The following is a 23,541-nucleotide window of genomic DNA, read 5'->3' as shown; positions in this document are numbered from 1 at the left end:
TCATGTTTAATGTCAGGCCGCGGCGAAGATGCCCAGATTCTGGAGGGCCAAAAACAGCGGCGAGCGCATCAGAGGAAATTGTTTGAGACATCTGGAGAAAGAAAAAAACTCCAAAGGCTCACATCAAAAAGAGGAGCAGCATGACATAAAACAAGCTGGAATGGGTGCACACCATCAAGCCAAAACGAAAACATTCAAATGAAGAGAGACTGTTGCATGGAGGGCCAGGATACCGCCTAGCTGCCTGCCAAAAACACAGGGAGGGAGAGAGGGAGGGTGAGGGAGAGCGATTGAGAGGAGAGGCCCACCCCATGCAGTAGCCTTTACAGTGCAAGTCCATAACGCATGAATGAGGGTCAAACCTGTGGCTATGGGGAATATACACACCAACCAAGGTGTGACGACAGAGCAAGCAGACTACAGAGCAAAGAAAGCATTCCAAATCAGTCACCACAAAGCCCTTAAAAAGTATTGAATGGGACAGCTCAAATCATAATTGACAAAAAAAAAATGTAAACACAAAAAAGGCCCCAACGGACCCCCAGCCTGACTAAAGGACGAGCGCTAAACAACTCTTCAGTCAGTTGGAAATACAGAACTTATCACAGCTTTATTTCAGTGCTAGAGATCATGTGCCAAGAATGCTCTGTTGTAGAATCCCCTGAGCTAGGTCCTCTTCCAGAGGAGCTGTTTGGTAGCTCATTTCACAGGCAAACAGATTATGGTAATCCATGTAAACATTAAAACACAACAGCTTGCTGTTTTCCGCCGGGAAATAAATACTTGAGTGTGAACATATTGACTTAGAAAACACAAGTCGGGAAAATAAGCAACACAAAAGCTGTAATGAGACTTATTGAACTGTTGCTGCTATTTGAGTTTGCCAATTAAGACGTGGAAGAAAACATGACACCGGTGGAATACATCATTGGAGAATATTTAACTTGTATCATACCTTATATTTATAGGGAACTCTATCACTTGTTAGTCTTAGCCCTACCGCCAATCTGCTGCATATTTCAAATAGCGTAACCTTGGTGAAGACAATCTCAAATTCCCCAATCCATATAAAAAAACACACAGTGAGCTCCAAAAGTACTTTGTTTTGGTTCTGTACTCCCAGGACTTTGGATTTGAAATTATACAATGACTATGAGGTTAAAGTGCAGACCGTTAAGCTTTAATTTGAGGGTGTCATTCAGGACTACCCATAATCATGGTAGCATCCACATGAATGAAGGTGTGTTTAGAAACATATTCTACTCTTATTTGCAATCAAAGTGACTCCAGAAGGACAACACATCATGTACCATTCATTTCTATCGGGCACAAAATCATCTGAAAACACAACCAAAACAAACAGCAAATGCATCCAACAAGTCTGTAAGAGTCACAAGCTTGATGTAATCATTCTGAGCTATGAATATAGGACCAAATAATACACTTTTGACTACTTGCACACACATAAGTGAATTTTGTCCCAATACCTTCGGTCTACTAAAATGGGGGGACTATGTACAAGAAGTGCTGTAATTTATAAACGGTTCACCCGATATGGACGAAAATACACAAAAATGAAAGCTGGTAGTGTGCACTTTAACCTCAGTCATCGTATCATTTCAAATCCAAAGTGCTGGAGTACAGAGCTAAGATAAAAACTGTCACTGTCTCAATACTTTTGGAACTCACTGTATCACACTTCCTATCATCCAATCTTATTTTAACTCCCTCTTCCTCTATAAGACAAAGTAAAAGACAAATTGAGAGGAGTCCGAGACGAGGCGATGATAAGCAGGGAGCAGCAGGCAGGTTAGATAATGGATAGCAGATAACAGATAGCAGACAGCTGTTACAAGATAAAAAAAGAGGATGTGTGTGTGTGTGTGACTCCCAGACAGACAGAGCCACTGTTAATGAGGAGCCACAGTGGGGCTGGAGACTGGAGGACAGACATGAGCCCATGCAGAGGGAGGAAGGTATGAAAGGAGGGATGACACTTCGCAGGCAACCTGGGCGGCTCAGCCTCATTAGCGGGTCACACCTTACTGACCACTAGTCATTCAGAACACCAATCACCTTCATTACACTCACCTCCGCACAACACCAGAGAAAATGATGGTTCCTCCTGAATTCTAAAATCCATCCTTTCGGTTGTTGTTGAGTAAAATAAAGCCATAGGAAGCAGGCCTTGACCAAATGAAAGTGTACTTTCATCATTAAAATAAGACAACCGACAGAATCTGTCCATTTTTGACTGTCTATTCTGTCCCCTCCACAAATAGCATTTTAAATAGTGGAAGACGTGCCCTAAAGGTGTTGATGAAGTGCTATAGGGGAAAGTCAAGCCAAGCAGATGAAGGATGTGCGTGTTCATTGTGTGATTATTCGTGTGTGAGTGACTCTAATGACCTTAAGTTGGAGCACAGTACTTACCTCCTGGTGAGAGAGTGTGTTCTATATAAGACAGAGTATGTGTGTGTACAGTCGGCGCCCAGTACTTATAACTCACCCTCTGGTAATGTCCCAGGCTTGTGGGATCCGGTGGAGCTTCCCTTACTCTGTCTGCTGCTGTCGCTGTTGACCGACAGGCTGGAACGAAGCTGGCTCTGCATCTTCTGGGAGACGCCGGGCGATGGGTGCTGCTCCACCCCACAGGTACATTGCCGGCGAATTCCATTGCCGTTACTCAGGCCGGTGGAGGATTGGTGGTCATTTTGACTGCTGGTAGAAGCAGTATCTTCTCCTCCCTCGTCGGGCTCTCCCTGCGCAGAGGTGGTTGGCTGGGGCAGCGGCTGAGGTTGAGCTGGATGGGAAAAGTTTTTTTTTTTAAGGTCACACTCCTCTCTTTTCAGTTAGTGAGGACTTACTGTGCTTTGAGCATGTTTGACAGAGAACATGGCATTTATTCTCTACTCAGGTTATATAGAGAAGGATGTTTAGAAGGTTCAAGGTACTGCGTGTCTTTGTTATGTGCTCATGTCAAGTACCAAATAAGTCACTTAAGGTTACTTTTTTTGTAACCCTCAAGATTTCTCGTTTTGATCTTTTTATACCATCAGAGCAGATATGGGAATCCCGAGGCTAAACCTTCAACAACTGTCCTTTTCTTGTACTGTCATTGTGGATCCTTAACAAATACAAGAGCACAGAAGAGGATGCAACCTTCACCACAGCCAAATGATCACACAGTACAGTATCCCTGTAGGTGAACAGTGATTGAACAGCGTTTTCTTGGAGAAGCACCCAGGTGAGTTAAGACGGAGAGAGAGAGAGAGAGAGAGAGACTGATCATGCATTCCTGCCTCTGCTACAGTAGAGTAGTGATTTCCCTTCCCCTTTCGCAAAGCTCTGGCTCTTCACACTCTTACAGTCGCTCCACGTGTGACAGGTAGCAGCCAGCCATGAAGAGTCAACCCCCGAACAAATGAACGTCGGGCATCTGATAAAATAAAGGGAGCGGTGACATTTCCAGGGGAAGAGACTCCTGCACCTCCAGCTCTACAGGGAGCTAGCTAGCGCCTGCATTTTACGTCCCATCTGCATCACAAAGGAGAGACAAGTAGCAGCACGGTGACTTATTGATCTCCGTTGAATTATTCAGCTCTTTAGGGTTTCTCCCCCTTTCTTTTTCACAACCTCTGCATTTTTAGGGTGCGAGTGCTGTACAAGCGGCGGCCCATTCAGCAATACAACACTCACAGGGGAACTTTGTTGGCGACAGCCACACGATGTAGTGTTGATTTGCAGAGTGCTACGACTGTACCTGAACTTTTCCAAGTCAAAGTGGATGCACCAAACAGCGATCTGAAAATGCCCATTCTTTCGTTCCTGTCTGCTCACCAACTAGTACAAATTGTTAACAAGAGAAAGGAAAATGGAGCTCTAGCCAAACGTTTATTTTTTTTTTTTTTACAACACTCAGCACCCACTCAGAGACTTCTCTGACGAGAATGTAGATGCAAAACTATGCAATTAAAGAGAGACACTGCTTTGTCTCCTCGTACAGTGGTCCGCATGCTGCCTCTATAAACAAATAAGACTTTTGGGATCAGGTTTCAATGCAAATTGAATTAGCACAAAGGAGAATTCATTATGCTCTGGTTTAAACCCAGGTTGATGGATTTGACAGCTTTTTACGTGACATTGTTAGTAAACTATGGTGGCTAACAAGGAGATTCAACAATTACTTGTTGTTTTCTTTCACCATATCCACATGTAACTTGTGTGATATCAATTTTGTTCTTCTATAGTGAACATCAACAATCTATTCTGTGATAAGGCACATTTTGTAACAGTGGAATTCAGAATCGGCAACAAACACACCATAATATAAACTGGTACAAAAGTTATCTTAAGCTTGCCACCCAAGAGGCGCAGCGGTCTAAGGCACTGCATCACTACAGCCTCGGGTTCGACCCCAGGCTGTGTCACAGCAGGCCGTGACCGGGAAACCCATGAGGCGGCGCACAATTGGCCCGTCGTTGTCCGGCTTAGGGGAGGGTTCGGCTGGCCGGGATTTCCTTGTCTCACCATGCTCTGGCAACTCCTTGTGGCGGGCCGGGTGCCTGCAAGCTGACTTCGGTTGTCAGTTGGACGGCATTTCCGCCGACACATTGGTGCGGCAGGCTTCCGGGTTCAGCGAGCAGTGTGTCAAGAAGCAGTGCGGCGCATGGCTCTCGACCTTCGCCTCTCCGGAGTCCGTAGGGGAGTTGCAGCAATGAAACAAAACTAACTACCAATTGGATAACACACAATTGGGGAGAAAAGGGGGTAAATGTAAAAAGTGATAATATAATAAGCTCAATACCCTTTACTGAAATAGCCTACTGGGTGGGTACAAACACAGTATGTAGGCAGGACTATGTGACGCCACACTCTGGCCTAAAAGACTACATTTGCCTATGAAATAAATTACCCATAGCAGCTTGTGTAATAAAGCAGTCTCTTTTCTCATACAGAGGTCATGGAGGCATCCACAAACGACCAACACACAGTCTGTCTATTCCCTGCCTCAGCCAGCATAATTACCTTTCCCTTTGGAGAAAGTCAAGCTTTCAATTTACGAAGTATAAATAGTTATTAGGAAACCACCAGATAAAACAGCAGCGGTTTGGGTTTCCGACACACTAGAAAGCCTAGAAAGTGGTTCAAGTGCGAGCCAAGGAAGACACATTTCCAGGGACAGGTTCCCAGTGTCTCTGGCAGACATTTTTATTTTTTACCCAGAGAAGGCAATGGGAGACAAAGATGAATGAACAGGGTAACATTCAGAATCATTGATCACGTTAATGATGATCCTGCCAAAGATGACGACATGATGAACCATGTAACCACACTGAACCAAGCCAGCTTGTAGAACATAGAATATACTGTAGAACTCCTTCTGGTAATAAGAGAGAAATAGAACTAGCAGCAATAGACAATAACAGTCAAACATCAACTTGGATAACAACTGTATACTCTATAGATCAGGTATACAATATAAATGCCTATGTAATATAAATGCACTACAAAGTCAATATTCCTACCCAGACAAGGGAACAAAAAAAAATATATTAAAAAATCCCCCCAGAAGTTTAAATAATCATAAGCGATTAAAATTGAACAGTTGAGTGGTTTACCACAAAAACTTGTTCGGAGCTGGTGGACGTACACAACCTGACAGATCGCATTAAAAAAACATGTTTAGGCGATGAAGAAAAAAAGCACACTTCAAATTGGACTTCTAACCACCCTATTTCTAACACAACAACTGTTGGGAGTGTACATCTGTAGTTGAATAATACATGGAGTATTCCTCTACACAGGCTGTCAAACATATCAGAGGGAACTGGGGGTGAGTGGTTCTTGACTGTCTAAGCAGCATCCCAATTTGGTCCCTTATATCTGACAGGCTCAAATATCTTGGGAGCATTTAAAACATTTTTTTTTTTTTTTAAAGGCCATTGTTTGATGGATTCATGAAGAACACACAAATATAAATTGCCATTTGTCACCAAGTTTTCAGCAAGTAGTACCCCCACGTCATGGGGACAGCAGCACCGGTGCGCCTAGAGCGCGCTACGGTCTGTGTGCGGGATCGCTCTGTATGTAAAACTGGGTATAAACACCTACGTTTTGTTTTGTGTGCCAGAAAATAGGTCCTACAGGAAGAATTCAAAATTGCACCCAAAAGACACGAGTATAGCACTGACCCACCAGGAAGACACAGGAATATGAACATCAACTCAAATGTGCTGTATACGACTAAGAGGTCAAAACAGGGCAGCTTGGAAATTCTCATTTGCACATTACTACACTGTAAGTCATAGGTAAGGCAGGAGCTGGATTGAAAAACATAGAACGCTGTGCTTCTATGGCTCAATCCTTTGTAATATTAAACGGGAGAGAGAGTTCTGTTTGCAGAGACCTATTAGGATGCCTATCATAAGGAACATACAGTTAGTTATTCAAATGTCACACGTCAGCAGGCTAAACAGATCCACCCAGCAACATCTCCTAACAGCTAGCCAGATACAGCACACTTGTCAAATGCACTGTGGAATACTCACAGGGGGGGCGGACAAATATGACAAACAAGATGTAAACTAATCCAACAGGAGCATCTCTTTCAGAAACACTGAAAGACACTTAAAATGGTAATTCTCCAAGTAACTTGTTTGTTTATCTTTGTACTCATTACATATGTACATATTATAAACATGTCTCCTGTACATGTTCTGGCCTTATACCTGGTTGATCGAAATGCTAATTTGTGAATGTGCCCATGACCTAGCAGCAGTCTCATCGTCCCCTAAACAGCCTGGGGTGGCGTTTCCCCTCCTAACAAACACCCCTGTAATGTCTGGCTGGCTGGGTTGCTCAATCCAAAAAGGGATAGATTTTCTCATTAGAAATTATACGTCTCCCATTCCCATAGTTATAGACGCAAAACCAGGGGAATTATATGTGGAGAAGGAGGGGGGGGGGGGAATAGCACCATAAATGTTATTACAAAGGCTCTGATTTAAAAAAAATCCTTCGGCATATCAAAGCTCATTTACAGTTTGACCTTCCAACTCTGTGACAAGGACTTTCTTTATTGTGTCAGAGGACAGGTTGTTGGAAGCGACATGCAATGTCAGAGTCATCATGAGTTGTCCTTTCAACTCCTCCAACTCAACACAACCCAGGCTGTGATCATCGCACATGTGAGCATCAGGCGTAAAAAAAATTGCATTTTAATTGCATTCAAATTGATTCAAATCTAGCGTGAAAATGTTGATGAGTGTTAGGGTGCTGTAGCTTAGAATAGCCTAGATAAACTAGTCCAACAAGCCTAGTCTAACTAATTAATGGACACTAGCATTCACCTAAAAAATAATTGTATAGCAGGAAGGCATTCAACACATGCAGCGTAACAGGAAAATGTATCATGCTTCAACAGAATAAAACATGTGACAATCTCAGGATGACTCTGTGGTGGTTGTCGTGGTAATGTCAGATCACTCCTATAGTAAGAAAGTAACCACCCAACTGATCACACACAGCTCTATTCATCTTAGCCTAGTGACCATCGGCCATCTGTGCCTGTTGAGGGAACTAAATGACCTTCTCTGATAGGATACTCTATCAGCAGGACGTGACAGGTTATGCGACAGTAGTGTTTTAACTCCATTAGCCCTCCTACCCTCCATTCTGATGGTATTTTATAATATAGCATCTAATTCCTGGAGAAACATCCATATCTACAGTAATGTCTTATTTTCTTGCCGTTTTGAATGAGGAAAGTTACTACTACTCAGCTGGTTTTCACCGTGGCACACTTAATTCTCTGTGACAAATTATCATTCAAATTTGGGCCTTCAAATGTAACCTGCTGTAGTGATCTGACACTTGAGTGTTTTAATATTCTGAGCCATCCTCTCTTTCCCTTGTTTGCAGTCTCTTCCCTATTTTAGACTGCCTCTCTCTCACCCTCTTGATAACAATGACAAGGAAAGCAGGGCGTCTGGGATTTACTCATTTCAAATTTGGTAATTTCGCCGCTGATTGGGGGGGGGGGGAAATAACCCCTTCGGACCTTGTTCTGCTTAATTACATTTTACAGTGGAGAAGGCAACTTGAAAGACAAGAGCTTGATTCGACGACCTGAACCTTTCAGGCGCTCTTGGGGGAGGTGGAGGCTATCATCAATTACCCTTCGATTTCAAAACGGAACATTTGGCGAGATTAATATGTCTGACTGCTATCCAAATCATTAAAAATCACCCAATGAGATGTCGTTCTCTCTTAAATGAATCACATTGAGAGGGAAATCATTCACATTGTGCAAACGCCAAAAGCTCACAGGCGTTGAAGTTCTTCTCGTTCCCCCTCTTGTGTTGTGTGGAATTTGGTGTGCTGCTAATTTGAGTGGTGCTAATGTAGCATAAACGAACAGATCAAAGACATCCACCACAGCCTTAAAAATTATACTTTTCTCCCTCCTTTTCCTCCAACATAAAACACAACAACAAAAGACCTGTGCTGTGACTGTCTTAAACTTTATAAAATCCAAAATGTTCCCCAATCTGTTTCCATCTGAGAGCAAGAGAGGAACGTAGTAAAATCAAATGTAAACATGTCTTCACAAGTTTAAGAAAATTCACATATAGCACATAGCATCTACCACATTTTCTAGAAAGATCAATTATGACGTGACTCAGAGCAGGCCTAGGGGAGCTGCCAGACTCCATACTCGCAGAGTGCTCCACCCTCTCTGACGACTCAAAACCAAAATTAAGCAGCAGCGAAGTAGAGTGAGGAGATTATTTTCAGCTTCAGTTACATTGATGACTCACAGATTCCACAAATTTCTAAATCTCTATGCTGAAGTTAGCTACAAATTCCACAGGAAACAGACTTTTGAAATTCAAAAAGGGGCACAGTGCATCTGGAGGGAGGGCATTACTGTACTAACAGCACCTGAGAGGAGGACAGATGCATTCCAAATCAACACACAGCAACAAAAAACTACAAAAGGAACTAGGCAAAACTGAGCTGTCCATAACGGCCAGCTAGTATAGGGTCTGTATGGGGCAGTCAGTCTATAAAAAATATCTATAGACATGGTTCCTTTATTTGCTCAGTATCAATCTGAGCATTAACCAGAGCTAATGGGACAGCTGTGGGTCAATGGTCTTTGTCTTCAGAGGTGCCAATCAGGGCCTTAAGCTGTGTGATCAGACTAGGGGACAGAGGTGCTAGTCTGCCTCTGAGTGGGTTTTTAACGGAGACGGCCGTATTGATTTCAGCTCTAGCCAGGGAGCGCCGTCTGCACGGTGTCTGAATGGAGCCAGCCCAGCCGGGTCCCCAGTCACAGTCCAGTGATCAGAGCCCTGGTAGAATGACCTACCAGAGAGGTGGTGAACCTGCAAACATCGTGAGGGCAACATCACTAGAGATCTCTGTAATAGAAAAGGGTTTTAACCTTAATGTTGGAGCCAAAACCCTGTTAGAAGCCAAGTAATCCCCCCTGCACTGCTCTCATTTGAAGTGGGACCCTGTGTGTGTGTGTGTGTGTGTGTGTGTGTGTGTGTGTGTGTGTGTGTGTGTGTGTGTGTGTGTGTGTGTGTGTGTGTGTGAGAGAGAGAGAGAGAGAGAGAGAGGTTTCCTTCTCTCTTCTCCAAGGCACTCTCTCTGTGCTGTATTGTGGAGTTGGTTCGGGAACCAACACAGTGGAGCTGCACCAGGGCATTGCTGTTCAGGGAATGCAGCAGAGCCTTTGCAGTAGAGTTGATATAGCGGAGCTCTGTGCACACCTGCTCTGACTGCTCCAAGAAGACAGGTAAACTAGGGAATGAGATCTAGGCCTGTGTGTTTTACTCCGATTACAAAACTGACAATTTGAATGTGTTTGAGTATTCAAATCTTCCCTCCAACACGGCAAAACAATATTTTGTTCTCCATAGCCAATAACCTTGTTTATTTGCATTATGGCGGTGATAAGATATCCACACATTAGAAATATTTGTGTATAAGATTTCAGTACACAGATGGGTGTGAATACAGTGCCTTCAGAAAGTATTCAAACCCCTTGACTTTTTTCACATGGTTACATTACAGCCTTATTCTAAAATGGATTAAATCAAAATCCTCAGCCTTCTACACACAATAGCCCATAATGCCATAGGGAAAACAAGTTAGTAGGAATTTTTATAAATGTTTTACCAATTAAAAACTGAAATACCTTATTTACATAAGTATTCAGACCCTTTGCTACGAGACTCGAAATTGAGCTTCGGTGCATCCTGTTTACATTTAAGTGTCTACAACTTGTTTGGAGTCCACCTGTGGTGAATTCAATTGATTGGACATGATTTGGAAAGGCACACACCTGTCTATATAACACAGTTGACAATGCACGTCAGAGCAAAAACAAAGCCATGAGTTCGAAGGAATTGTCCGTAAAACTCAGAGACAGGATTGTGTCAAGGCACAGATCTGGGGAAGGGTACCAAAAAAATGTCTGCAGCATTGAAGGTCCCCAAGAACACAGTGGCCTCCACCATTCTTAAATGGAAGAAGTTTGGAATCACCAAGACTCTTCCTAGAGCTGACAGCCTGGCCAAACTGAGAAATCAGGGGAGAAGTGCCTTGGTCAGGGAGGTAACTAAGAACCCGATGGTCACTGACAGAGCTCCACAGTTCCTCTGTGGCGATTGGAGAACCTTCCAGTAGAACAACCATATCTGCAGCACTCCACCAATCAGACCTTTATGGTAGAGTGGCCAAATGGAAGCCACTCCTCAGTAATAGACACATGACAATGGCTTGGAGTTTGCCAAAAGGCACCTAAATACTCCCAGACCATGAGAAATAAGATTCTCTGGACTGATGAAACCAAGATTGAACACTTTGGCCTGAATACCAAACGTCACATCTGGAGAAAACCTGGCACAATCCCTATGGGGAAGCATGGTGTTGGCAGCATCATGCTGGGTTGATGTTTTGTCAGCGGTAAAGACTGGGAGACTAGTCAGGATCGAGGCAAAGATGAACGGAGCAAAGTACAGAGAGATCCTTGATGAAAACCTGCCCCTGAGCACTCAGGACCTCATGATGCTCACCTTCCAACAGGACAACAACCCTAACCACACAGCCAAGACAACACCGGAGTTTCTGAATGTCCTTGAGTGGCCCAGTCAAGAGCCCGGACTTGAACCCGATCGAAGATCTCTGGAGAGAACAGAAAATAGCTGTGCAGCAACGCTCCCCATGCGACCTGACAGAGCTGGAGAGGATCTGCAGAGAATAATGGGAGAAACTCCCCAAATACAGGTGTGCCAAGCTAGCAAAGTGTGTCAAAGTACTGAGTAAAGGGTCTGAATACGTATGTAAATGTGATGTTTTAATAAATTAGCAACAATTTCTAAAAACTTGTTTTTGCTGTCATTATGGGGTATTTTATGTAGATTGATAAGGGGGGAAAACTATTTAATCAATTTTAGAACAAGGCTGTAACCTAACAAAATGTGGAAGTCAAGGGGTCTGAATACCTTCCGAAGGCATTGTATCTAATCATTTCACTTTAGTATTTTCAATCTCTTTTTTTTTTTGTTTAAAACATCCACAATGAAAATGCTTCAACACTTCTGGAAATGCTCATTTGAATGCTTAAACTGTCCCATATGAAATCCATCTACAGCAAGACAATGAGGAAATAATTACAATGGCCATTTTAATCAACCCCTGTGCTACCTTTTCACCCTATTTATACTGTTTTTGATTCCATGACCCACGGGTAAGTAATCACTTGAAAATGATGCCTCTGTTTTTAATGCACTCTTGTTTTAGACACATTTTGTTCAGTAGAGACAGGGGTCTACTGGATTACAAGAAAGATTTAGCTCATGGATAACAACAACCATGCTGTTCTTTTTGGCAGAAAGAATAGCACAACAAAATTGATGAGACACATGTTTTGAATATTGATGATATAGGAACGTTTCCGAAGTTCACAGGATCTTAGCCTGTTTACTAGGGTGCTACATTTTGTATGTGGGTCTAACTCGTCTTGACACAACACTATTCAAAACAATGACGATTCCTGGACATCTCACTATTCTGCATTGATTTCATAGATGCTATATTGAGGCATCAATAAGCAAGCTCTTCTGCAACAATTCATCAACACATCTACCATTGGAAGTGTCAAATATGAACTACCTAAAAAGGTCATTTCTACACCCTGGTAATAACCTTGAAGCTTCCAGAGTAAAAGCACCATCATGGATTCACACAAAGGCCACACTAATGTCTTTCTTTTCAAGGCGACAGAATCATTTGAGCAGCCAGGGTTCTTCTTTATCCACGGCGAGAGCACTTCAACTCTTTGACAATCACAGTGAATAATGTGGCGATTAAACACCTAAAACTGGCGTTAGGTCATGGCAATTTATTTAAGGCCCGGGCCTGCAGAGCCAAAGCCCAGTCTGGAGGAGATATCACCTGAGTGTATTCCCCTAGGGGCCGAGCCTCACAAGACCCTGCTAGCTGCCACATACTGGGGCCTTATAGGTGAAGGGCTCTAACAAAAAAAACAGTGACCTGAACATACATGCCCTTCACGCTTTGCATAATTAAGGTCAGAAATAAACTTGCGTTATTTAGCTCAAGTTAACTGTTGAAGAGTAACTTAATTTAAATCTGAAACCAGTTGTTTTAGGCTAAGTTGTAGTGAAACACTTAAATTCTGGTCTTCATTTTAACAGTTTGTTGCAAGTGATATATTGGTCTTTTAGTAGTAAATCTAGCTCGTTTTACCCCTAGAAGATCAACTCTACTCTAGCTTGAGAAGGTTCTTCTATGTTATCTCAAAGGTGGGGTTCAGTATGAAATCCACTCCCTTCTAGATGTGCTGGGTGGTACCACCTCAATGCTTACTATAAAAAGGGAGAGATTCAGTATGAAATCCACTCCCTTCTAGATGTGCTGGGTGGTACCACCTCAATGCTTACTATAAAAGCAGGTGACAGCGCGCCTTATTTGGCAATGGCCTTGGTATGTGGAGTGTGCCAATACATTTAGCTACATGCTTCCTTGACCACTGACGTTACACAAAATTCAAAAAGGCAGTAAGGCACGTTTCCACACATGATCAAATTCAACATTTTTGCTTACCGTTTCACACACCTATGTGCTTTTATGAAGAAAAAACAAACATGAACACTACAGTTCAAAGGTTAGGATTCACTTAGAAATGTCATTGTTTTTGAAAGAAACTAAACTTTTTGTCCATTAAAAAAACATCAAATTGATCAGAAATACAGTGTAAACAATGTTAATGTGGTAAAGGACTATTGTAGCTGGAAACGGCAGATTTTTAATTGAATCGAACCCAAAAATACTGATGGTTTTATTGCTTCTTTAATCAGGACAACAGTTTTCAGCTGTGGTAACTAACATAATTGCAAAATGGTTTTCTAATGATCAATTAGCCTTTTAAAATGATAACGTTGGATTAGCTAACACAACGTGCCAATGGAACACAGGAGTGATGGTTGTTGATAATGGGCCTCCGTACACCTATGTAGATATTCCATAAATGTATTATTATTATATAAATAATAAATATAAATTAGCCATTGCCAGATACAATAGTAATTTACAACATTAGCAATGTCTACACTGACAACATTAGCAATGTCTACACTATTTCTGATCAATTTGATGTTATTTTAAAATGGACAACAATTTTTTTTTGCCTTTCATTCAAAAACAAGGACATTTCTAAATGACTCCAAACTTTTGAACGGTAGTTTAGGCTATGAGGATTATACGTTTATATTCATTGCTACATCCATCGTCAAAAGACAGATGACCACCATTGTCATGACAACTATTTTCCCAATCTCTATGACTGGCAGTCTACTACAACAGTTGGCTCATAGTTCACTGGTTGTGAGTTCTAATCCCACAAGGGGCAGATATTTTTCCTGTGCCCAAATACTTTTTATTCTGAAAAGTGAAACCATACCTGTAACTACTACCCCCTGGTAGCAGTAGTTTTTTTTTTTACAGTGCCCAAAACCAATTAGAGTTAATTTGACCATTTTATTTAACTAGGCAAGTCAGTTAAGAACACACTCTTAATTACAAAAATGGCCTACACCGGACGAAGCTGGGCCAATTGAGTGCCGCCCTATGGGACTCCCAATCACGGCCGGTTATGATACAGTTTGGATTCGAACCAGGGTGTCTGTAGTGACACTAGCACTGAGATGCAGTGCCTTGGACCACTGTGCCACTCGTGAGCCCCCCCAAAAAGAGCTACTGCATAAATACTGCAATGCGGGTTGGATTTAATTGATTCCCTGATTTTCATTTTGAAGGTGCTGATTGCACTTTTCTTCCCAAAGCAAGAACGGAATAAATGTGAGTCCACATTTCAATTATTTTTGTGCCCCATTGGGGACTCGAACTTACACCACAGGTGGCAATAGATAAAGAACTCAGCGCCTTACCACTGTGCGTCAACTGTCCAGAGCCTAATATACTCGCAATGCACAGAATTGTATTATCAGAGTGCCAGTGGACTTCTGGTAAGTATGCTTTAGTGAGAAAGTGTTAGGATCAGGAAAAACTAAGTTTACCCACCAGCAAAATAAATATTTATGAGCATCTCCCCACCCACAACTTCTCACCTGACAAAAGGTGTAAAAAAAAAAAAAAAAAGCTGAAGTTACCCTTTAAGACAGAAATAGTCAACATGTTCAAATAACAAGCGCCAGCTTCTCTGTTTTGATTCAGGCTAATAAAAAAACAACAGACCCAGACAGATCCCATGCAGCCTAGGGCACCCAACAAGTTGGAAGTCGGACAGCGGGAGGAAAGAAAAAGCAGTAAAGTGGCACTATGTGGTCGGTAAGATGATTTCCTGTTTCAGTAAGCGAGGGCTTCATTAGAGTCAAGCAGGCCCTCTATACACAGGTTGGGTATTTTAAATCATTATTTGAAGTGACTAACACATGTTCCTGTACCTATCGCTCAAAAGGAGATTTGTCGTCTCCCTCACTTTCATATTCCCCAAACACAGTCTGTGGGGGGTTGACTACAATTGCTACATTAAAAAACTGTTGGCACAGACTTCTTTATTTTGTAGATGAAAGTGATGCATTTCACATGCAAGTAAGGCAGAACACCATGGAGTACACTACATAGCCTACACTTAGGGCTGGCACAATAACCTTGTAACCGAAAGTTACGAATGAAGAACTACATGAAAATAAAATAACAGTCATAGCCCTTTAAAAATATATATATATATTTAAAGGGCTATCTTTTAATATGGGTGTGGAACAAACAGCTGACTGAAGACAGGACGGCCTACATTAGTGTGGCAATTTTACTCACGTACACTCGCAATGGCTGCCTGGTATTGTGATGCAATAATTGTAATGGCAATGTAGAAAGTCCATTAAAATGATGCATTGGAATGTATTTTTGTCAGGAAGGAAGAGGAGAAAATTTACCTCAACGTTTTTTTTAAATACTTTTTTTTGCCATTCCGTTATTACGGTGACCGTGGTCATTTGGGTGGCCAATTCCCATCATCCAAAATTCCATGACCATCAGAACACCTACTTAAACCTGCTAGCTACAGTAGAGACCTGTTTGAAGCTGCGCCGGTAAACAAACCAATGGCAAGTCAATTAGCGTAAGAGCGAAAAGGCGCCCTGGAAAAGTTTAACAGCCTAGAAACAAAGAGCTGCTGCATCAGAATGTAAACAATCCTCTTACAGCTACATGGATGGAAGCAATCAGGTTGTTGTTGCTATTAGTGTTGCCTGACAACACACTCTCCTTATGGAGTGGCAAACACAACAGGGTTTTAGAGGAGTTTGAGTTTTTTCTGATTCTACTGCTTGTACTAACCTGGAATGTGGATTATCGAGTTTGTTTCAAACAGTCAATCTTGAGGTAATGAGATTGCTTTAGCCTCTTTGGCAAAAGACAGTGTGATTTAAGTGTAAAATATTGCTTTGGCAAACTTGGCAGGCTAAATGACAAGCAGTAAGAGGCATTGTGAGTGGGTTAATAGTGACACCTCAAGACAAGAGATTGGGTTGGTAATGAACTGGCAGAACATTCTGGAAAGAACTGTGATAATAGAAACAACCTGTTCCGTTTCTAACTCCGTGGGACTCAGAGTTGGAAATAGGTTGACATTCACTTTCCATTCAAAAACGGTGAGAACTTTCCAATCAACTTATTTGTTTCCCCTATTATTTCTGCTGAACAAAAGGGCACAACGACGCACAAGGAAGTGTTTACATTGCTTATTAACCCTTTACACTCGTTGGGAATTGAAATGTTTTACAGAAGAAATGTGAAAAGCATATGCATAACCATGGTAGCAGCTGAAAGGGAACAGTTTGGCGATAATGGGACAATTATTACACTATAAAAAGGTGAGGACACAACAGTTCACCTGACAAGACTGAATCCAAACCATTGCACTGCATAACCATGGTAGCAGCTGAAAGGGAACAGTTTGGAGATAATGGGACAATTATTACACTATAAAAAGGTGAGGACACAACAGTTCACCTGACAAGACTGAATCCAAACCATTACACTGCATAACCATGGTAGCAGCTGAAAGGGAACAGTTTGGCAATAATGGGACAATTATTACACTATAAAAAGGTGAGGACACAACCGTTCACCTGACAAGACTGAATCCAAACCATTACACTGCATAACCATGGTAGCAGCTGAAAGGGAACAGTTTGGCGATAATGGGACAATTATTACACTATAAAAAGGTGAGGACACAACAGTTCACCTGACAAGACTGAATCCAAACCATTACACTGCATAACCATGGTAGCAGCTGAAAGGGAACAGTTTGGAGATAATGGGACAATTATTACACTATAAAAAGGTGAGGACACAACAGTTCACCTGACAAGACTGAATCCAAACCATTACACTGTTGATTTTATCTGCATTTCACATTTACTGTACATTTTGCCGCATTTGTTGATAACGAAATCTGAAAATACTCCGGAGACATTCAGTAACATGATAAGACTATTCCTGGGAAATGTGGGGTAGGTGCATCATAAGACCCCCCCCCCCCCAAAAAAATGACAGGTTTGGTTGAGGGTCTCCAAGTGGCCACACACCTCACCAAAGTGTGCACAGCTCCTAAGCAATTTCAATGCACTTTTATAAACGCAAAGAACAGTCTTTAACTCTTCTCGCGTGCGGTGCTCAACCTCAGAACGCCTGCCAGTCAAAACCCATACAGCGCTGTGAAGCACAGAGCCAGAGCTCTGATGTCATGTATAGCATGCTACTGTACAGCCACAACGTTCCAATGTAGACGCTTATTATTTTCAACTTGTATACCGGTATGAGTGTAAAGGGTTAAGAAACAACCAAGTGTGTCTCACCTTGACTGCAAAATAACCACAGATTCCTTTGTTGCTATGGCCCCTTCTTTCGTTAGTAACTGGATATTTCAGGAGTGTAGCATATTTACATTTGAGTCACTTAGCACACGGTTTCCCAAACTCAGTCCTGGGACCCCCCCCCCCCCAGAGGTGCACATTTTGGTTTTCCCCTAGCACTACATAGCTGATTCAAATAACCAACTCACCATCAAGCTGTGATTATTTGAATCAGATGTGTAGTGCTACTGCATAAACCAAAACGTGCACCTAGGGGGCCCCCACCAGAGAGTTTGGGAAACCCTGATCTAGCAGACGCTCCTCTCCAGAGCGACTTACAGTTCGTGCATTCATCTTAAGATAGCTCGGCGGGACAACCACGTATCACAGTACATTTCTCCTCAAAGTAGCTATCAGCAAAGTCAGCGCTAGTAAGGGAGATTTTTTTTATCTCACAAATAAAGAACCCCGTTGGGTTGTGCCGTGGCGGAGATTTTTGTGGGCTATACTCGGCCTTGTCTCAGGATGGTAGGTTGGTGGTTGAAGATATCCCTCTAGTGGTGTGGGGGCTGTGCTTTGGCAAAGTGGGTGGGGTTATATCCTTCCTGTTTGGCCCTGTCCGGGGGTATCATCGGATGGGGCCACAGTGTCTCCTGACCCCTCCTGTCTCAGCCTCCAGTATTTATGCTGCAGTAGTTTATGTGTCGGGGGGCTAGGGTCAGTTTGTTATATCTGGAGTACTTCTCTTGTCCTATCCGGTGTCCTGTGTGAATTTAAGTATACTCTCTCTAATTCTCTCTTTCTTTCTCTCTCTCGGAGGACCTGAGCCCTAGGACCATGCCTCAGGACTACCTGGCATGATGACTCCTTGCTGTCCCCAGTCCACCTGGCCGTGCTGCTGCTCCAGTTTCAACTGTTCTGCCTGTGATTATTATTATTTGACCATGCTGGTCATTTATGAACATTTGAACATCTTGGCCATGTTCTGTTATAATCTCCACCCGGCACAGCCAGAAGAGGACTGGCCACCCCACATAGCCTGGTTCCTCTCTAGGTTTCTTCCTAGGTTTTGGCCTTTCTAGGGAGTTTTTCCTAGCCACCGTGCTTCTACACCTGCATTGCTTGCTGTTTGGGGTTTTAGGCTGGGTTTCTGTACAGCACTTTGAGATATCAGCTGATGTACAAAGGGCTATATAAATAAATTTGATTTGATTTGAGTTTGATGTTATCCGCTTCACTCTAAACATGGCTTCAGTGCAAACACGCCATGTAAAACACTATGCTTGCCTTCTAAAAAGATTCAAGTGCACTGAAAGCTGAAACAATTGGGCCTAGACAGTCAAAGTCAAACCACAACAGGATTTCCTCACTCACACTACAGAAAGCCGAAGGGTTAGAAGAGCAACCATGCCAACTATTGGTCATTATAGCAGAATGAGAGAACACGCATGCTACTTCATCCCATGTGATTGTTATTTAATCCCACAAGACCATTGTATTGGACTTCAAAACCATCTTGCCATTTCTCTCTGAAACTGGGAGGGTAACTTTTCAGAGGGACCATCTGTCAACGGGCATATGTCACTCTGCCACAGGGCCTAGTGACAACAAGTGTTTTTTGATGATGCCAGCTTATGACAAGTCCAAAGGTCCTGACAGAACATGTTCATGACAAAAACATTACTCAGGTATGATAGCTGGGCTTGGCTACTGCACAAGGCTATACATGTTTAGAGTGTTTCTGTCGCAATGTCATTGTTTCTGTCAATGCGTACAATACAATTGTTAGGTATTGTGTTTTGTGTGGATCCCAGTAAAGTAACAGATGAGGATCTGGGCAAACACGTAAGAGCAGGATTTCCCCGAAGTGCCCCTTATTGTAACACTTACTTCGAACGGGGTCACAATAGGCCGCGTTTCCCCCTGTCATGTGACTTTGACCTTCGGTGGACGTGCCTCTGGGACACGATGTTCCGGATGGGTTTGTAGTTTCAGATGATTCGTTACGGTCACAAGCATCTAGGATCAAAGCACAGAACATAAGAAAATGAACAACTGTTTAGCAGAAGAAGAAGGTGGGAGAGAGAGACAGAGAGATTGTTTGCATGCACTCCCACTGAACAACTCAACTGGACAAAATAAAGTTGCACTATGTACTTCTACTTAGAAACAGATGTAAACGGTGACGAGAAGGTCAACTTCGGTGGACGCAATACTAATATCAGGGACAGAAGGACAAGCCAAGTCAGGGCTGCCTTATTTTTTTCCAGAGGAAACATTGTCCTTTGTCGAAAGGTTACACAACAGAGTCGGGAGCAAGGCGGTTTCAGGTAAAAGCCAAAGCCAGATTTCTGGATCTCATTTTCTCTACTCTCGGGTGTGCACTACCTGCCAAGGTTGTTACAACCATAAAGACAGCCTTCATCTACATTGAAAAAAGTATTTAGGCAAAAACCTGCTCCGATAACTATGAAAAATGGTCAGATCCATCTCTCCGAGTGACGTTATTAGTACTATGTGATCCCTCATCAAATACTGTACATTAAATGATCAATGCAAAAATGCCATCTCCATTCCTGTTATGTTTAGCTAATTGGCTACAACATCAAAAACATCTACAATGTCAAATTCTGTTTGCTTCAGACAATTCCTGTATGTTTTTTTTTGGGGGGGAGGGAGGGTTATGTTTTGGTTGTAACCATAGTCCTTTCATGTTGTTTGGTTCTGGAAAAGAAGGTGACGAATGGCACTGCGCAACATGGCAAATGTTATTTTCCTTAGACGGATGATGTATTTGTTGCAGGCCTGTAATGCTGCCGCTCTGTTTAGTAAGCAATGGCAGATAGATGAACGAGCCACAGTGGCTCTAGATAGATATGGCCCAATCTTAGCCAGAGGCAGGGGCTGATAGATGGCAAGTCTTTAGTCTTGGTGTGACTCCCTCCCTCTCAGATCGATGCACACTTACAGTAGCAGTGTGTGATGCATCGCTGTATTTAGTGACTACAGTTAGAAATAAATTAGCCTATTCTCAGAACATCTACAGCCTCCTGAGAGAGGGGAAATCCAGTCTTAACTGAGAAAGGCTTTGAAGGTCCAGCGAAAATTCATTTGCCACCCGTCCCTGTGATTGCTTACTCTGTCCTACTTTGCTATTTTTGACAGTGCTGTAATGATGCTTGGTATAAATAGGATGGGGTAACGGTTCACTGACTGTTTGAAAGAAGAAAAAAATATTTTTAAAAAACAGGGCTAAGCTTATTTTACATGTGATAATCTTACGGCAACTAGAAAGTTAATTAAAAACTATAATTGGCTGTGGTTCCTGCTAATAGTCGCCAAGGCGTTCCTTCAATCTTTATTGCGAAATAATGAAAACATTAACATGCCTAATGCTGGTGAATAATTACTGATGTCTGGTAAAACGACAGGAATATAATTTAGCAGGAATGGGTTGATGTTGGTTGTTATTATTGTTCTGGGTGAACTGGTGGATTTTGACATGCAAGATCATGACTTCAAGGATGGCTAATCTCGAACAAGTTATTATTGATGGAATATTCCCTCAATGGTAAATTGACACCAGTGTTCATTGAAAGTGAAAGCGATGTAGAGCACAAGTACAACACCGTCACCAAACCAGTAAACAACAATTGCATAAGAGTCATGTTGTCAGCAGTATACAAGCAGTATATTGTCATACCGTGAGAGTTTGGGAGAAGAGGACTTGTCTCCTGTTGAAGGTTCTCCCCTGGCCCAGCAGGCCCTTCCGGAGGAAAGACGGTATCCGTGGACATGAGACAGTCCTCTTGGAGAAATACACGACAGATAACGAAGATTCTCCTTTTCCTCCTTAGCCCTTAACCCTGGGGATTTGAATATAGACGTGAGTAACAAACTACCACTCAAGTGAACGACAATGCTGGTTCTCTCTCATAGAAAGCAGAGTATGAGTGACGTCAACCCACAATATGTCGTTAAAAGTTAGTGGAGTTTTCCCCCTTTACTGCCTTACATAAACTATACAAACGACAAGGAAACCTGCAACTATGTAGTTTACATTTCTACATATATGGTTATTTATTATAGGCCTGCACTGTAAACACATGCATAATAAGTTTGTTGATAAGTACCTTACAAACATGACAACTCCCTGCCTCAAGTTTGACTCATTCCCATCCCTCCTCCATAGTGAAACGCCTTCTCGTTTGAAAATGCAGCACTAGTTGTAAATTCAAATATCTCCAAAGTTTTCCATACGTTTCCAATGATTCGCGTTATTCCGATTATCGCGCGGGACGAGTTGTAATATTACTCCTAATGTCCTCGACGTTCTGCTGGTTCGCTTGATAAAAGTTTGGTCTAAAACATTTTCATCATATCCGGATTCTGATTACAGTAGAGAGTTTGTGTGCAGTGTCTAAAGGACCATGGGAACATGTCGGAAAAGTCAACTTTGGCGTGTTAACAAACTATTGCCACTTGACCGTATCCTAAACAAAGTGTCCTCAAGGTATAGCTGCTGCTTATTTGCCCCTAAGATTATTGTCTGCTTGTCACCTATCATTATATTGATATGCATCGATGCATCTTGTCCAAGAATGATGCAGATTGTCCTCCCAAGTCATCACACGACTCAAATCGTTTTTTAAAATCTAACTATTAAACTGATCACTACTGAAGTTTAAAACGTATTGAAGAGTACGTTCACAACATAATACGTTGCATGGACTCACACTGTGTTCAATAATAGTGTTCAAGATGATTTTTGAATTACTACCTCATCTATGTAACCCGCACATACAATAATCTGTAAAGTCCCTCAGTCAAGCAGTGCAATTCCAATACAGATTCAACCAGGACAATTGTCCAATGCCCTGTAAAGAATGGCACCTATTGGTAGATATATATACAGTACCAGTCAAAAGTTTGGACATACCTACTCATTCCAGAGTGTTTCTTTATTTTTACTATTTTCTACATTGTACAATAGCAGTGAATATATCACAACTTTGAAATAACACATATGGAATCATGTAGTAACCAAAAAAAGTGTTAAACAAAATCAAAATATATTTTATATTTGAGATTCTTCAAAGTAGCCATCCTTTGCCTTGATGACAGCTTTGCACACTTGCCATTCTCTCAACCAGCTTCATGATGTAGTCACCTGGAATGCATTTCAATTGACAGGTGTAAAAGTTAAATAGTGGAATGTTTTACAGAAGATAGCCCTATTTGGTAAAAGACCAAGTCCATATCATTGCAAGAACAGATCAAATAACCAAAGAGAAACAACACTCTATCATTACTTTAAGACATGAAGGTCAGTCAATGTGGAAAATGTCAAGAACTTTTAAAGTTTCTTCAAGTGCAGTCTCAAAAATGGTCAAGTGCTATGATCAAACTGGTTCTCATGAGGACCGCCACAGGAAAGGAAGACCCAGAGTTACCTCTGCTGCAGATAGCATCATTAGAGTTACCAGCCTCAGCAATTGTAGCCCAAATAAATGTTTCACAGAGTTCAAGTAACGGACACATCTCAACTGTTCAGAGGAGACTGCATGAATCAGGCCTTCATGATTGAATTGCTGCAAAGAACCCACTACTAAAGGACACTAATAATAAGAAGAGACTTGCTTGGTCCAAGAAACACGTGCAATGGACATTCGACCAGTGGAAATCTGTCCTTTGGTCTGATGAGTCCAAATTAGAAATGTTTGGTTCCAACCGCTGTCTTTGTGAGATGCAGAGTAGGTGAATGGATGATCGCCGCATGTGTGTTTCCCACCGTGAAGCATGGAAGAGGAGGTGTGATGGTGTGGGGGTGCTTTGCTGGTGACACTCTCAGTGATTTATTTAAAATACAAGAAACATATATGTTAAACTATTGTCATGACTCTCTGTGGTCACAAAAGATCCCATGGTACTTGTTGTAAGAGTAGGGCATAGGGGGCTGCTGAGGAGAGAACGGCTCATAATAATGGCCGGAACGGAGCCAATGGAATTGTGTCAAACACCTGGAAACCATGTGTTTGATGTATTTGATCCCATTCCACCAATCCCGCTCCAGTCATTACCACAAGCCCGTTCAACCCAATGAAGGTGGCACCAAACTTCC

The 23,541-nt window shown here is 42.2% G+C and overlaps 1 protein-coding gene across 1 annotated transcript in view; it reads right to left on the bottom strand.

The window, feature by feature from the left end:
* LOC139393203 (myoD family inhibitor domain-containing protein-like) overlaps positions 1–22,255 on the bottom strand; it is a 28,764-nt gene extending 6,509 nt beyond the window's left edge. The window contains exons 1-4 of the mRNA XM_071141638.1: positions 21,554–22,255; positions 21,124–21,286; positions 19,311–19,439; positions 2,510–2,803 (exon numbers count right to left, since the gene is read on the bottom strand). Coding sequence (XP_070997739.1) covers positions 2,510–2,803; positions 19,311–19,439; positions 21,124–21,217 — 517 coding nt within the window. The 5' untranslated portion in view covers positions 21,218–21,286; positions 21,554–22,255. The remainder of the gene's footprint in view (positions 1–2,509; positions 2,804–19,310; positions 19,440–21,123; positions 21,287–21,553) is intronic.
* Between the last annotated feature and the right edge of the window lie 1,286 nt (positions 22,256–23,541).

The sequence above is a fragment of the Oncorhynchus clarkii genome, chromosome 33, assembly GCF_045791955.1.
Source record: "Oncorhynchus clarkii lewisi isolate Uvic-CL-2024 chromosome 33, UVic_Ocla_1.0, whole genome shotgun sequence".
NCBI lineage: Eukaryota > Metazoa > Chordata > Actinopteri > Salmoniformes > Salmonidae > Oncorhynchus > Oncorhynchus clarkii.
Note: the sequence above shows the minus strand (reverse complement) of the source record. Positions and strands in the feature narration are given on the sequence as shown.